Source organism: Carcharhinus amblyrhynchos, chromosome 10, assembly GCF_965287045.1.
Source record: "Carcharhinus amblyrhynchos chromosome 10, sCarAmb.v2.hapA, whole genome shotgun sequence".
NCBI classification, from domain to species: domain Eukaryota; kingdom Metazoa; phylum Chordata; class Chondrichthyes; order Carcharhiniformes; family Carcharhinidae; genus Carcharhinus; species Carcharhinus amblyrhynchos.
Genome location: NC_137333.1, coordinates 88821000 through 88836734, shown reverse-complemented (window position 1 = coordinate 88836734; position 15735 = coordinate 88821000). Strand labels below are relative to the sequence as shown.

The following is a 15735-nucleotide window of genomic DNA, read 5'->3' as shown; positions in this document are numbered from 1 at the left end:
AAGGAAAGTAGAAAGAAACTTAAGCAAGGAGTAAGAAGGGCTGAAAGGGGTCATGAGAAAGTATTGGCCAGCAGGATTAAGGAAAATCCCAAGGCTTTTTATACAGATATGGAGAGGGTTGGTCCTCTCAAGGACAAGGGAGAGAATCTATGCATGGAGCTAGAGAAAATGGGTGGGGTATTAAATGAATATTTTGTGTCAGTATTCACCGCAGAGAAGGATTTGGTGGATGATGAGTCTGGGAAAGGATATATAGATAGTTTGAGCCATGTTGAGATAAAAAAGGAGGCGGCATTGGGGCTCTTGAAAAACATTAAGGTAGACAAGTCCCCAGGGCCTAATGGGATATAACCCTAAATACTGAGAGGCAAGGGAGAAAATTGCTGGTGGCTTGAGAGAAATCTTTGTATCCTCACTGGCTACAGGGGAGGTCCCAGAGGATTGGACAATAGCCAAAGTTGTTTCCTTCCTTTAAGAAGGGTAGAAAGAATAATCCAGGTAATTACAGGTTGGTGAGCCTTCCATCAGTGGTAGAGAAATTATTGGAGAGGATTCTTCGACAGGATTTATTCTCACTTGGAAATAAGTGAGAATAAATTATTAGTGAGGGGCAACATGGTTTTATGAGGGGGAGGTGGTGTCTCACTAATTTGATTGAGTTTTTCGAGGAAGTGACAAAGATGACTGAAGAAGGGAGGGCAGTGGATGTTGTCTGCATGGATTTCAGTAAGGCCTTTGACAAGGTCTGTCATGGCAGACTGGTGCAGAAGGTGAAGTTGCGTGGGATCAGAGGTAAGCTGGCAAGGTCGATACAAAACTGACTCGATCAAAGAGGACAGAGGGTAGCATTGCAAGGGTGTGTTTCTGAATGGAGGGCTGTGACAAGGATCAGTGCTGGGGCCTTTGCTGTTTGTAATATATATATAAATGATTTGGAGGAAAACGTAACTGGTTTGATTAGTAAGTTTGTAGATGTCACAAAGGTGTCATCTGGATTTGAAGATAGTGATGAGGACCATCAGAGGATATAGCAGGATACAGATCAGATGGAGACTTGGGCGGAGAGAATGTGCATGGAGCTTAACCCAGAGAAATGTGTGGTAATGCATTTTGGAAGGTCTAATACAGATAGGAAATATACACTAAATGGCAGAACCCTTAAGAGTATTGATAGGCAAAGAGATCAGGGTGTACAGGTACACAGGTCACTGGAAGTGGCAATGCAGGTGGAGAAGGTAGTCAAGAAGGCATTTAGCATGCTTGCCTTCATCGGCCAGGGCACTGAGTTTAAAAATTGGCAAGTCATGTTGCAGCTTTATAGAAACTTAATTAGGCCGCACTTGGAATATAGTGTTCAATTCTGGTCACCACAGTACCTTTGGAGAGGGTACAGAAAAGATTTACCAGGATGTTGCCAGGTAGGGAGGGCATTAGCTAGGAGGAGAGATTGGAGCAACTTGGTTTGTTCTCACTGGAGCGACGGAGTTGAGGGAAGACCTGATAGAAATCTACAAGATTATGAGAGGCATGGACAGAGTGGATAGTCAGAAGCTTTTTCCCAGGGTGGAAAAGTCAATTACTAGGGGACATAAGTTAAACCTTGCCCCTCACACCTTAAAAAGAGGCAGATTTTTTTAGAGTAGTGGGTGCCTGGAGCTCATTGCCGGGGGAGGTAGTGGAAGCGGACACAGTAGTGATGTTTAAAGGGCGTCTTGACGTGAATAGGATGGGAATAGAGAGATATGGCCCCCAGAAGGGTAGGAGATTTTAGTTAAGTCGAGCAGTATGGTCGGTGCACGCTTGGAGGACTTGTTCCTGTGCTGTAATTTTCTTTGTTCTTTGTAAATTGCCCCTTCGTTTTAGGGGGACTAGCTAGGGTAAATAAGTGGGGCTATGGGGGTAGTGGCTGGATGGGATTGTGGTTGGTGCAGACTTAATGGGCCGAATGGCTGCCTTCTGCACTGTTAGAATTTCTATGGAACATATTGTTCAAGAGTGTAGTAGAGGCAGATTCGATCGTGGTTTTGAAAAAGGGAATTGGTATCATTACATGAAGAGAAAATTTGCTGAGTTGTGCGAAACAGTGAGGTAATGGGAATAGTGGAAGTTCTTTCAGAAAGCCAGCATGAATATAGTGGGCTGAGTGATTACAGCACAGAAAGAGCCCACTCCTCATTCTACACTGCATGAGGCCAACTTTTCAAATCTTTTTTTCTGATTCCGAATCCAATCAATTGTGAGCACAAAGTTAACTAAAACCACAATGCAAATGGTATCCTGCTCTCCTGCTGAAGGTAATCTGAAGGCTGGGCCTCTTACACTGATTCCCAAATACTGCCTTCTTACGTTCTTCCATAAGGTACAAATCCCACTGCTTATCATAGAATCCCTATAGTACAGAATGAGGTCATTTGGCCCATCAAGCCTGTACTGACCACAATCCCACCCAGGCCCTCCTTAGGAAAAAAATTTTAGGTCCTTGTGTGCACAAAATATTTCAGATCTGCTCTTTGCCCGTTCTTTGTCCCATCCCCTCACTTCCTGCTGGGGCGTTAGTGCGGATGATTGTTTCCAATGACACTGGACTTCAGAAATGCATCAAAGGAACTAGGAGACCCCGTGATAAAGCCCCACCAAGAAGTTGGTTCCCTTTCTGCAGTTGTGCTTTTATTAATGTGTACATGTTTGTGACTCATAAGCAAAGTTCCCAGCATGACACCCATTACATCAGCTTGACCAAGCCATTACCTCAGCTGAATTTCAGTTAACAGTCAGTGGCAGGTCTGAAAATAAGCTTAGCAACCATTTTGTTAAAAACCAGAAGTGTTTCACTATCTCTTCGGTATTTCAACCACAAAGGAACTGATGAAAAATAAAGTCAGCAGATGGTAAATTTCAAAATTTGTTTATCAATTTGGGGATTGCGTAGTAGGTGATATATGCATATACCTTTTAAATGTAAAAATGAGAAGTTCTAGGTATCAGGTTAGTTATTGTGATCCTTGCACTTGTTTCTTTCTCTTCCTCATCCCCAATAATTAAGATGACCTCTTGTGCTGAGAGGTTGTTTTTCCTTGTGGGAGAACCTAGAACCAGAGGACATTAATCTTAGAGTAAGCAGTCACCCATTTAAGACAAAGAGGAGGAATTTCTTCTCTGAAGATAGTGAATCTGTGGAATTCTTTACTGCAGAGGGCTGTCGAGGCTGGGTCATTAATAATGCTCAAGGTTGAAACAGACAGATTTTTAATCAGTAAGGGAATCAAGGGTTATGGGGATAAGGCGTGAAAGTGGTGATGAGAAATAGATCAGTTCAGCCATGGTTTCACAGAACGGCAGAGCAGACTCTGGGCCGAATGGCCTACTTTTGTTCCTACGGTTATGGTCTTATGACCTGAAAAGTGTTGGAAATTCGGATTATCCTACTTTCTTGTCAAAGATGAAATCCTGGCCCAAGTCCCTTACCTGCACAAACAAGTTGTATATGTTGCTGCATATCTCTTGTTAGTCAAAATACCCTGTTTGTTTTTGTGCACCTTTTGGAAGCAGAGGAAGATGTAACCATCTTGTAGGCAACAGGTACTCAGCCTCTGAGCTGGGACCTTTTTGACCTTCCACATAGAAATCAACTATAGGATATCCAGCATTCCAGATTTTTAAAAAATCCTTTATTTTGTTTTGTAATTTATTTCCCCACCACCATTATCTGGAAGTCAAAGTGATGGAAATATAATTTGATGTGAATGATTGCTGGTTTTTTGAACTGAAGTATTCTCTGGTGTTACCTAAAGTTCAGTTATAGGGCCATTGCTGTTTTTAATTTAGTTGATGGCTTGGGAGTGGAGGCTACAGTTTTGAGATTTGTAACTGATGCGAGACTTGGGAGTGGAGGGCACAGTGAGCAGGATGGGAATAGACAGGCTGGCAGAACAGGCAGCGACACAACTGATAAAATACAGCACAGAAGAATGTGAGGTGATGCACTTTAGTACAATTGTAAAGTAGCTGCAGGAACTGAGAAACCTGTGATTTGTTTTTGTGCACATCCTGGCAGAACACGTTATCAAAGCATGTGAGATCCTAAGCTTTATAAATATGGGTGGCACAGTGGTTAGCACTGCTGCTTCACAGTGCCAGGGACCTGGGTTTGATTCCCGTCTTGGGTCACTGTCTGTATGGAGTTTGCATGTTCTCCCCATGTCTGCGTGGGTTTCCTCTGGATGCTCCAGTTTCCTCCCACATTCCGAAAGATGTGATGGTTAGGTGCATTGACCCGAACAAGTACCAGACTATGGTGACTAGGGGAATTTCACAGTAATTTCATTGCAGTGTTAATGTAAGCCTTACTTGTGACTAATAAATAAAGACTCTTTTTAGAATCAAAGACAAAAGCTATAACTTTTTAATTAAACTTATCACAAAGTAACCATTTGGCCCTTGTCTAATTTTAGGCATGATGCTTCAGGGAGAATGCAAAGGCTTTGGAGAAGAGATTTACTAGAATAGGAACACAGTAATAAGGAGCGGGAGCAGGCCATTCAGCCCTTCGAACTCGCTCCACTATTTGACATGATCATGGTTAATCTTATCCTGGTCTCCATTCTGCTTTCCTGCCTGCTCCCCATAGCCCTTTATCCCGCTTTTTATCAGAAGCATATTTATCTCTTGAATCTGTTTGATTCTGCCTCCACTGCATTCTGGGGCAGAATGTTCCACAGATTCACAACCCTCTAAGGGAAGTAGTTTCTCCATCTTAGTTTTGAACCTATCTCCTCTCACTCTATAGTTGTCCTCTTTGTTCTACGCTGTCCCACAAGGGAGAACATTCGTTCAATGTCCACCTTATCAACCCCCTTTAGCATTTTATATACCTCCAATCAGGCTTCTACCTCACCCCCACCGCCCCCATCCTCCTCATTCTTCTGAACTCCAGTGAATACAAGCCCAAGCTATTCAACTGCTCCTCACATGACAACCCTTTCATCCAGGATTGAGGGATTATGTTGATAGACTGGAGGAGCTGGTGTTCTGCTTGGGTACCATGCTCTGAGAACATTGACAACCATGGACTTCCAGATGGATTGGTCCATGATTATGGTTGGCAAAGTGCTACAGTGGTTTGCTGTTGCCGTCTGTAGCGTGGCTGATCAGGGAACTCCCCCACTCTTACCGTCTGCTACCAGGCAAGTTGGAAGGATTGACTACTGATAATGAACCTGTTTGGCCACATCATGAACGCACCTTCCTTGGCCATTAAGCACTGAAGTAGGACTTGAACCTGGAGCTTCTGATGTACGAATGCTGCTCCTGCACCACAGGAGATTTAACGAAAGCTGTTTGAAGTCTTAAACCATCAAATAAACAGTTTCCAAAGGCTGACAATTTCATAACCACAGGACCCCATTTTAAAGTGATTGGCAACAGCACTGGAAGCATGAGGCAAAGCTTCACAATGCAATGAGTGGTTAGCACTTGGACAGTACTATCTGAGGGTGCTGGAAATGAATTCAGTCGTATCTTTTGAAAGGGAATTGGATAGGCACGAAAGGGGGAAAAATGTTGCAGGAATTTGGGGTAAGAGTCAGGAAGTGAACTAGGCAAAGAGGTTAGGCTCAATGGCTTCCTTTTATATTGCATTATTTCATGATGATGGATTTGATTTATTATTGTCACATGTATTAACATAGTGAAAAGTATTGTTTCCTGCGCGCTGTACAGACAAAACATTCTGTTCATAGAGAAGGAAACGGGAGAGTGCAGAATGTAGTGTTACAATCATAGCTAGGGTGTAGAAAAAGATCAACTTAATGCAAGACCAGCAGAGAAGAAGCCGGTCTTGAGTTGGTTTCTACGTGACCTCAGACCTTTTGTACTTTTTTTTTCAAAGGAAGAAGGTGGAAGAGAATGTTCAAGGTGCATGGGGTCCTTAATTACACTGGCTGCTTTGCTAAGGCAGCAGGACATAACTTCAGGCTAAAGGGAAGATCCTTTAAAACAGATGAGGAATTTCTTCAGCCAGAGAGTAGTGAATCTGTGGAACTCTTTGCTGCAGAAGGCTGTGGAGGCCAAGTCATTGAGTGTCTTTAATACAGAGATAGGTTCTTAAGAGGATCAGGGGAATGGGGATGAGAAGAAAATCAGCCATGATTGAGTCTGCTCCGCCATTCAATGGGCTGAGTGGCCTAATTCTGCTCCCATGTCTTATGATCTTACAGTAGTGTTTATTTGTCAGTTAAGATTGATTTCTCAAAAGGCAAAAATGAACAGGGGTGGTGGGGGTGGGGAATCCTAATGAGAAACGAAACTTCCAAATATCGCAGCTCTGTTTTCTAATAATAATATTGAAGGAAAATCATACAATTATGCATCCCGTTGTCACCTCCAAACTTGGAGTTGGGAGCTTCAATTGCTGGGATTGTTGAGAGTTCAAAACTTGCTTAGACTCTTGTGAAGATACAATGCAGATATAGGGGGCCAGCTTAGTTTAAATGTATTTAAATGTAAGTAAAAAATACTTAGAACATAGAACATTACAGCGCAGAACAGGCCCTTCGGCCCACAATGTTGCACCGACCAGTTAAAAAACAATGACCCACTAACCTAAACCAATCCCTTTTCGTCCATAAACCTATCCACGGATCTCTTAAACGCCCCCAAACTAGGCGCATTTACAACCGCAGCAGGCAGGGCATTCCAATCCCTCACCACCCTCTGGGTAAAGAACCTACCCCTGACATCCGTCCTATAACTACCCCCCCTTAATTTAAAGCCATGCCCCCTCGTGCTAGCTTTCTCCATCCGAGGAAAAAGGCTATCACTGTCCACCCTATCTAAACCTCTAATCATCTTATATGTTTCAATAAGATCCCCTCTTAGCCGCCTTCTTTCCAGCGAAAACAACCCCAAATCCCTCAGTCTCTCCTCATAGGACCTCCCCTCCATACCAGGCAACATCCTGGTAAACCTCCTCTGCACCCTCTCCAAAGCCTCCACATCCTTCCTGTAATGTGGGGACCAGAACTGCACACAGTACTCCAAGTGCGGCCGCACCAGAGTTGTGTACAGTTGCAACATGACGCTGCGACTCCTAAATTCAATCCCCCTACCAATAAACGCCAAGACACCATATGCCTTCTTAACCACGCTATCTACTTGATTCCCAACTTTCAGGGATCTATGTACACATACACCTAGATCCCTCTGTTCATCCACACTATTCAAAGTCCTCCCGTTAGCCCTATACTCAACACATCTGTTATTCCTACCAAAGTGAATTACCTCACACTTCTCTGCATTAAACTCCATCCGCCACCTCTCGGCCCAGCTCTGCAACTTGTCCAAGTCTTCCTGCAAACTATGACACCCTTCCTCACAATCTACCACACCTCCGACTTTGGTGTCATCAGCAAATTTACTAATCCACCCAACTATACCCTCATCCAGATCATTAATAAAAATTACAAACAGCAGTGGCCCCAAAACAGATCCCTGAGGCACACCACTCGTAACCGAACTCCATGACGAATATTTACCATCAACCACCACCCTCTGTCTCCTATCTGCTAGCCAACCTTCATATTGTGCAGCTCTATTGATATGTGCCAGGAAAAGGTGAGTTAGTTCATAAGACTCCAACAGGTAACCAATCTTTCCCAGAATCAAAGAGAATAAGTTTGACTGGAATCGACTTGCAACCATTTGTATTTCTATTGCAGTAGAAGTGGTGCGAGACACAAGTTTTTTTTTAATTCACTTGTGGGTCATGGGTGTGACAGGCTGGGCCAGCATTTATTGCTCATTCCTTGTAGCCCAAGGGCAGTTGAGAGTCAACCACATCGCTGTGGCTCTGGCGTCAAATGTAGGCCAGACCAGGAAAGGATGGCAGATTTCCTTTCCCAAAGGATACGAGTGAACCAGATGGGTTTTTTCCGACAGTCGACAATGGCTTCATGGTCATCAGCAGATTCTTATTTCCAGATTTTTAATTAAATTTCAATTCCACTATCTGCTGTGATGGGATTCAAACCCAGGTGCCCAGAACATTGGCTGAGTTTCTGGATTAATGGTCTAGCGAAAATACACTAGGCCATTGATCCTTTTTAATATTGAGCTTAAACCAAATTTGCTGTGAATTGTAACCTAGCTAATATTCCTTTGACCCTAGCTAAGGAATTAATCTTGGTCTTGTCTCTCCCATCACATTGTGCAGCCATTAGTAAGCAAAGCGTAGAAGCTAAAATATTGCTTTGTTTTTTACTCTCTCCCCTGCAGGCTCGGGCAGAGTCCATTTGTCTTGTTGATCACTATATTGCAATCCTGCAAGGCACAGCAAGAATTTTTTTCATCGCCCTTTGCTAGTCGTCACTTTGCTGAAAATGGTTGGATTCAAGCCCACAGACATTCCTCCAACAGCCACAGTGAAATTCATTGGCGCTGGGACAGCTGCTTGCATAGCTGACCTGTTCACCTTCCCTTTGGACACTGCTAAAGTCAGATTACAGGTAAGATCGCCAGCCATGTCCTTGTGTGTGCCCGTGTGTGTGTGTGTGTGTGTGTGTATAGATAAGCAGATGGCTTGGACAAGCCTGGACATTGGCATACCATCTGACTTCATCTGATACATTGTGAATTCTTCACTTTCAACCTTCAGGAACTTTTTCTTGTTGGTCTCATTTAATTGTGCCAAAAGCACCGAAACTTCTTGGCAATATCTTTTTAAAAATTAATTTGTGGAGCATGGGCATTGCTGGCTGGCATTTATTGCCCATCCGTAGTCATCCTTGAATTGAATGGCTTGTAAAGCCATTTCAGAGGACAGTTGAGGGTCAAACACATTGCTGTGATGCTGGAATCACAAGTAGGCCAGACTGAGTAAGGATGGCAGATTTCCTTCCCTGAAGGGCTTTCATGAACCAGGTGTTCGATAGACTTTTGATTTGTTATTGTCACTGTATTAGTATACGGTGAAAAGTATTGTTTCTTGTGCACTATACAAACAAAGCATCTTGTAGATAGGGAAGGAGAGAGTGCAGAGTGCAGTGTTACAGTCATTGCTAGGGTGTAGAGAAAGATCAACTTAATGCAAGGTAGATCCATTCAAAGGTCTGATGGCAGCAGGGAAGAAGCTGTTCTTCAGTCAGTTGTTATGTGACCTCAGACATTCGTATCTTTTTCCCGATGGAAGAAGATGAAAGAGAATATGTCCGGGATACGTAGGGTCCTTGATTATGCTGGCTGCATTTCTGAGGCATAGATGCTCGATAGACTTGCATGTTTTCATTGTGTTTAAGCATGCATGAGGTTTATTTCATCCAGATTAAGGAGGAGCAGTTTTATCACAAGTTCATTTGCATTACACTGCTTAAACTATTATCTCCCATTCTGCCATGAAAACGGACCCAATATTAGCTGTGTAAATATGGGGAGTCAATAGACGACACCTGTTCTTCCACAAGGTAAACTAAAACTCCTTGTGTAGTAGAATTCATTGTCATTCTCATAGCTGCTAATCTTGTCCTGGCTTGGTGTTTAGTGCTTGTGTTACATTGCCCACTTTGGCCTTTTATCAACAGTAAGAAATAGCAAATGATGAATCTTCCTCCTCCTCCTCAAATCTCTACTTACGATATTTCTATATATGTAATTTTTTTACAAATAACAGTTTACAAGCCCCGAGCTGGAATTACCCTGTGATGATCAAGTCCTGGATCTGGGATGCCTAAGTATTAGACTAGTCTACATGTGAGTTGGGCTGAGCCCAAATCACATAAGTGCCTGTTCATCCGATTTTTGTCCTGCACAGATTCAAGGAGAAGTGAAGTCTGCTGCAGAATTGACCACCGTAAAGTATAGAGGTGTCTTTGGCACTATGGCTACAATGGTTAAGACTGAGGGAGCGAGAAGTCTCTACAGTGGCTTGGTAGCCGGTCTCCAACGTCAGATGAGCTTCGCTTCAGTGCGCATTGGACTTTACGATTCTGTGAAGCAATTCTATACCAAAGGATCTGAACGTGAGTATAGCTTGTTGTAACTAGCTCTCAAATATTATGGCTGGGATTCTCCAACTTCACTCGCCCTGCCAGCGAGAACGGAGAATTTGGCACTCAGCCAAAACCCTTTTCACTACAGCGGGACTGGAGAATTCCAGCTGTAAGTGAAATCAGAGAATTCTGGCCCATGTCTTGAGTTGCTTATGCCGCTTAATGATGGTTAGAATGAAAGATGTTTTTCCTATAGGCAGTCTTCTGGATACTTTACCGTCCAACTTAATTCATTTCTTTACGCCACGAGATGCAGGGCAAGGCTGCTAATTAGACTTAAGGGTGAAGAAAAAAATCAAAAGGCAGATAGATGCATTTTTGATTGGCAGGTTGATTGGGGAAAGACTGGCTACTGAGGAGTGTGCTTTTTTTCTAGGTTGCTCAATGCTGACTAATTTAGTCTCTCTTTATTGCCAATTTTCCTGAAGTAACTTTGTTTTTGCATGACTGAAATCACCCATTGAAAACCTGGCCAGATCTTCAATATCCGATCACTTGGGACCTTTTGTTTTTGGGAAGGTAGGCCTCGCAAATGTGTTTGATTTACCTTGGTTGCTGATGTTTGAAAGCTGAGGGGAGCGGCTGCCAAAGAGATTCAGACAGGTTAAGTGAGTGGGCAACAAGATTCCAAGTGGAATGTAATGTTGGGGGCGGTGAGGTTATTCACTTTGGTTGTAAGAATAATAAGAGCAGAATTTTTTTTTAAAAAGGTGTGAAACTTATGGACGTTAATGTTTGGAGAAACGTGGGTGTGCTCATACAATTAGCATGCAGGTACAGCATTTGTCAAATGACGTATGGGGCATGATCTTAGCGGCAATTCACGTCACGCTCCTGCTGCAGCAAAGTTGGAGAATTTGGCCAAGACAGCCAAATCAGTGGTAAGATTCCAGCCATGGTCTGTTGGCCTTTATTGCAAAGGGAATGGTAGAAGAGTAAAAATGTTTTGCTACAACTGGACAGGGCTTTGAGATCACATTTAGAATACTGTGCAATCCTGGTTTCCATATTTAAGGAAGGATATACTGGCATTCGAGGCTGAACTGCAAAGGTTTACTTGATTTGGTCCTTGGGTTGAGAAGGTTGTCCTTTGTTGAGAGGCTCACCAAACTGGGCCCCTACTCTCTGGAGTTTAGAAGCCTCAGCAGTGATTTCACTGAAGCACACAAGATTCTGAAGGGGTTTGATCATATAGACAGATTTTGTTCTTTCCCCAGCTGGCAAATCTGGCAGAGTCCCCAGGTAAAGAGGTCGATCATATAGGGCTGGGAGGAGAAATTATTTCACTGAGTTTTGAATCTTTTGGCGTTCTCTATCCCAGAAGTTGTAGGTGCTCTATCGTTTTAATACGTTTAGGACTAAAGTGCCTTGAATCGAGGGACATGGAGTGGATGGGAAAGTGGAGTTGTGCAACAGACTCAATGGTTTATTGACACACATTTCTCCACCTGTTTTGACTCATCTTTAATTTGAGGAAAATTCCTAAACGCACTGTTCTAGTTGGTAAAAATAATGTGATCAATTTTCCATACGTGGTTTAATTCTTTAGATGTTGGCGTTGGCAGTCGCCTACTTGCTGGTTGCACCACAGGAGCCATGGCTGTGGCCTTTGCCCAACCAACTGACGTGGTGAAAGTGAGGTTTCAAGCACAAGCCAATGTGTCTAGTCCAAACAGAAGATATAATGGCACCATTGACGCCTACAAAACCATTGCCAAGGAAGAAGGTGTCCGAGGGTTATGGAAAGGTACGTGTCCTGTCGATCCTCAGTTTTATTTGGAGTGACGTATTGCAATAGCTGATGCCTTTTAACTTTTTCAGTTGCCCGACAGGCTGTCGGTCGTTTCTTTCAGCTGTCTGCAAGAAGAGAAAATTCTTAACGGGTCAAATGGGGAACTGAAATTTTGTCCCCGGGTCCTGAACCTGCTGCTGCTGGGTTGGGAAACACAGAAATATTGGCAGCGGGATCCTAAGGCAGGCTTTGTGGTGACTGGGATGATTTAAAAGGCTGCCTCCAGGGGATCCCATTCAATTAAGGATGACCACCAAGTTTCACAACTGGGAGGACGCTCTAAAAATTTTAGAAGTCAATGTTTAAAAAAGAGGAGGCCGGGGTGGTGGTGGTGTTGGGGGTAGAATTAAATGAGGCTTTACTGGCCATTCAGTCTGCTTCATCAGCCTTGCTCTGGCCTTCTGGGATGGGATCCTGCTTATCACCTGAGAAATGCCAGACAGCCACTGAGTGCTGTTAGAAGCAGGAGGGGGGATTAATTTAGATAGCTCTGATTTCTCCTCTCCTCACTCATCTGTAAAAAGGTATTTTTGATTTTCTTCAAATTTTGGAGCGATCCAATTCTCTCAATCACCCCACAGCAAACTTGAGGTAAGGTAACATGAGAGTTGTCTTACTCTACACACAATGTTGGAAAGGGTTTCGCAACGTCCACCCCTTTTTGCACTCATCCAACAAAAGAGGAATAAGGGATTCAGGGCAAAGACCGTGATAAAGTAGTAATTATGGTTTCACGCGAGTCCAGTAAGTCAACGTCCAGTGAAGTTGGTTTCAGGTGGCTTTTGTCTGACAGAATTCCTGATCTTGGTCCGAGGAACTTAGTTACAGATTGAATCCATTGAAGATCCAAAAAAGTATTCTTGTAATTAGTTCAAAATGAAGGGCTCTTTCTGGAGGCCAAGAGTTCAAGAGGGAAGTCACCAGGCAGGCTGCTAGCCTAATTTTCTCTTTGGTGGTTAAACCACAACTGAAGATAAAGCCCAAAAGCTATATAATTAGGGCAATTCAAACAGCTCCAATCTCAGTTGTGAGACAGGGTTATTTCAGGTGGTGCATTTCAGCCAGTGATTAAAACCCATTGTGGTTTGAGTAGGTAACGGTTGAAGCATAAACGCAATGTGTGCGATGAGGAGTCATAAATAACTCTGCCTTTGCCTAAGCCGTCTGGTGCAGACATCTTGTCCATTATCCTTTGTATTGGCTCAGCTGAAATGTTTATACAATGCAGGGAGGGAGTGTTGCATTCCAGGGGTTTGATCTGTTATCCTTTGTCCATTTTTAATCTGTTCAGAAACTTCCAGAAAGATCATGTGATCTCTTGGTGCACAATTTGCAAGTTGGAGGAAGCTGACATTTACCATCAGTCCATCCATTTGTTTAAATTAAAATATTTTTATAAATTAGCCAGAGTGACCTAAATGATTTTCCTTGTCTTCTGATTACGAATGTCCTTACTAGGCACATTAGATGGCCACCCTCCTATGGGGGGTAAGTTGCCGTCAGCATCCTCCCCTCACTCCTTCAAAACACTTAACTTACATGAAAATGCACGGGAGACAGGAACAGACTGGCATGCTGGCCTAGAGTCACACCTGATTCCAGTCCTGCATCCACCACCCAAAGAAAATTCTAGGGGGCTCAACTTAGAAATCTGCCAACTTTCTCGAGCTGGAATTCAATTAAATGTTTTGCTCAATTAAATCAGAAGGTTCATGTTAGCAATCTTCAAAAGAAGCTCGATTATCTTGCTGTGGCCTGTCCTGTCAGCTGTGTTAAACCTTTAAAACTCTTGCAGCCATTAGAGACATAATATTCAATATATCCAATATCCAAGGGTCTTCTACCTTTCTCTTTCTTAATTTTTCAGTGCAAATCTGTTGAAATAAGGTAGCTTTGTGTTTTAAGAGAGGGAGGGTAAGAGGGAGGATCTAAGTGTAAACATGTAGATTTTAGTTTCTAGATTGGTATGGATATTGTTTAAAATCAAGATATAACTCGTTTCCCCAGGAACCATGCCAAATATTGCCCGGAATGCTATTGTGAACTGCACAGAACTCGTTACCTATGATCTGATCAAGGATCTGTTGATGAAGAATGGTCTCCTAAGTGGTAAGTGTTAACAAATGTTCTCTAACATTGGAATGTTAAGACACTCTGAACTTATTATAGTTGAATAATGTGGAATTTTCCAGTTTGGATTGAGCTAGTTTAAGGGATCTATTCCGTTTATTAATTCAAGGAGAAATTAAATTAGGAAAGTTTTGACTATGTTCTAAAGTATGTCATTCGCACTGATATTACCTTCTGAAATTGAAGGTGACTTTTGCTTATAAAGAACTAAATAGTCTTCAAAATGCTGCTGCTGGAAATAAGCAGTTCTTTGGTAGCAGTCTTGAGTTGTACCAGTTGCAGGTGGGTGCACAGTGGTTAGCACTTCTGCCTCACAGCTCCAGTGACCAGGGTTCAATTGCAGCCTTGGATGACTATGTGGAGTTTGCATGTTCTCATGTTTTGCCTGGGTTTCCTCCGGGTGCTCAGGTTTCCTCCCACAGACCAAAGATGTGCGGGTTAGATGGATTGGCCTTGCTAAGTTGCCCCTTTAACGTTCAAAGATGTGAGGTTAGATAGATTAGCCATGAGAAATGTGTGCGTTTACAGGAATAGGATGGGAGAGAGCTTGGGTAAGATGCTCTGTCAGAGTCAGTGCAGACTCAGTGGGCTGACTGACCTCTTCTGCACTGTAGGTATTCTATGATTCTAGACATTTTGCCAATATTTTGTACATGGTTCCTGTATCTAATTGTAGTTTCAAAATGCATGAGCAAACCAGCTGACCCGTTGCTTACACTCGCTCCTAACAGACATTCTGTACATATTGGGTAAGATTTTCTGCTGGTGTGTCTGCCTCAACTCCAGAAATTCCCACCTGATGTCAGTGGACCATTAAATGATTTGCCAAATTTTCCACATTGCCTGTGACAATTCCCACAGCCGGGGAGTGGAAAAATTACCCTAATATAATAATTAGCATTACCAATGAAGTGGAAATATGGTTATAAAGAAACCTATTTATGCAAGACTAATTTTGTCTTTCAATAGTTGCTTTAGGAACCAATAAAATGGCTAAGGAAATTAAAGACCGTTTCAAACTGAAAGAAAAGGCATGAATGCTGCAAAGATTAGTGGGAGGCCAGGTGACTCAGAATTTTAGAAACCAACAAAGGAAGCTTTGAAGGAAGGAATAGAATGGATAAACTAGTGGGAATATAAAAATAGACAGGAGCTTCTACAAATATTAAAAAGGAAGAGTGGCTAATTAAATATTGGTCCTTTGGAAGATAAGACTAGGAAATTAATAATGGGGATACAAGGAACTGTCGAAGTCTTCAAATAAGTATTTGTATCTGTCTTCATGGCAGAAGCATCCTGAGAATAGTAGAAAGGGTCAGGAATGTTTTATCACTACAGGGGGAAAAAATACGAGGAAAGCTAATGGGATTTGAGGCTGTCATTCCCTTAGACCATATGGTCTGCATTCTAGGGTCTGAAAGGAAGTGGCTGCAGAGTTGGTGGATGCATAGGCTGTAATCTTCCAAACTTCCCCAGATTCAGGAAAGGTTCCAGGGATTGGAAAGACTTGTTAATATAGTTTGTCTAATATACTTTTTTATATATTTTAAAAATGTGACCATTTCTGGTTTAAGATTTGCATCCAATTTATTTAAATATAGAGAAAGATGAATGATAGGAAGTTGCTTTATTTGACCCATCCTTGCAGAATGGGACTATGGGTGAGCAGTCCCAAATGGCCCTGTCTGGCCATTGTACCAGGGAGAGCAAACAGGAATAAATGCCTTCCTACAGCTGGACATGTTGGATCACTTGGAGTGCTGTGAGATGTAC

General features: G+C 42.7%; 1 protein-coding gene across 2 annotated transcripts in view; it reads left to right on the top strand.

Moving 5' to 3' along the window:
* ucp2 (uncoupling protein 2) overlaps nucleotides 1–15735 on the top strand; it is a 51435-nt gene that overhangs the window by 33810 nt on the left and 1890 nt on the right. For both annotated transcript variants that reach the window (XM_080197547.1, XM_080197546.1), the window contains exons 3-6: nucleotides 8272–8501; nucleotides 9803–10010; nucleotides 11590–11787; nucleotides 13840–13941. In XM_080197547.1, the coding sequence (XP_080053673.1) occupies nucleotides 8376–8501; nucleotides 9803–10010; nucleotides 11590–11787; nucleotides 13840–13941 (634 nt within the window). In that variant the 5' untranslated portion in view covers nucleotides 8272–8375. The remainder of the gene's footprint in view (nucleotides 1–8271; nucleotides 8502–9802; nucleotides 10011–11589; nucleotides 11788–13839; nucleotides 13942–15735) is intronic.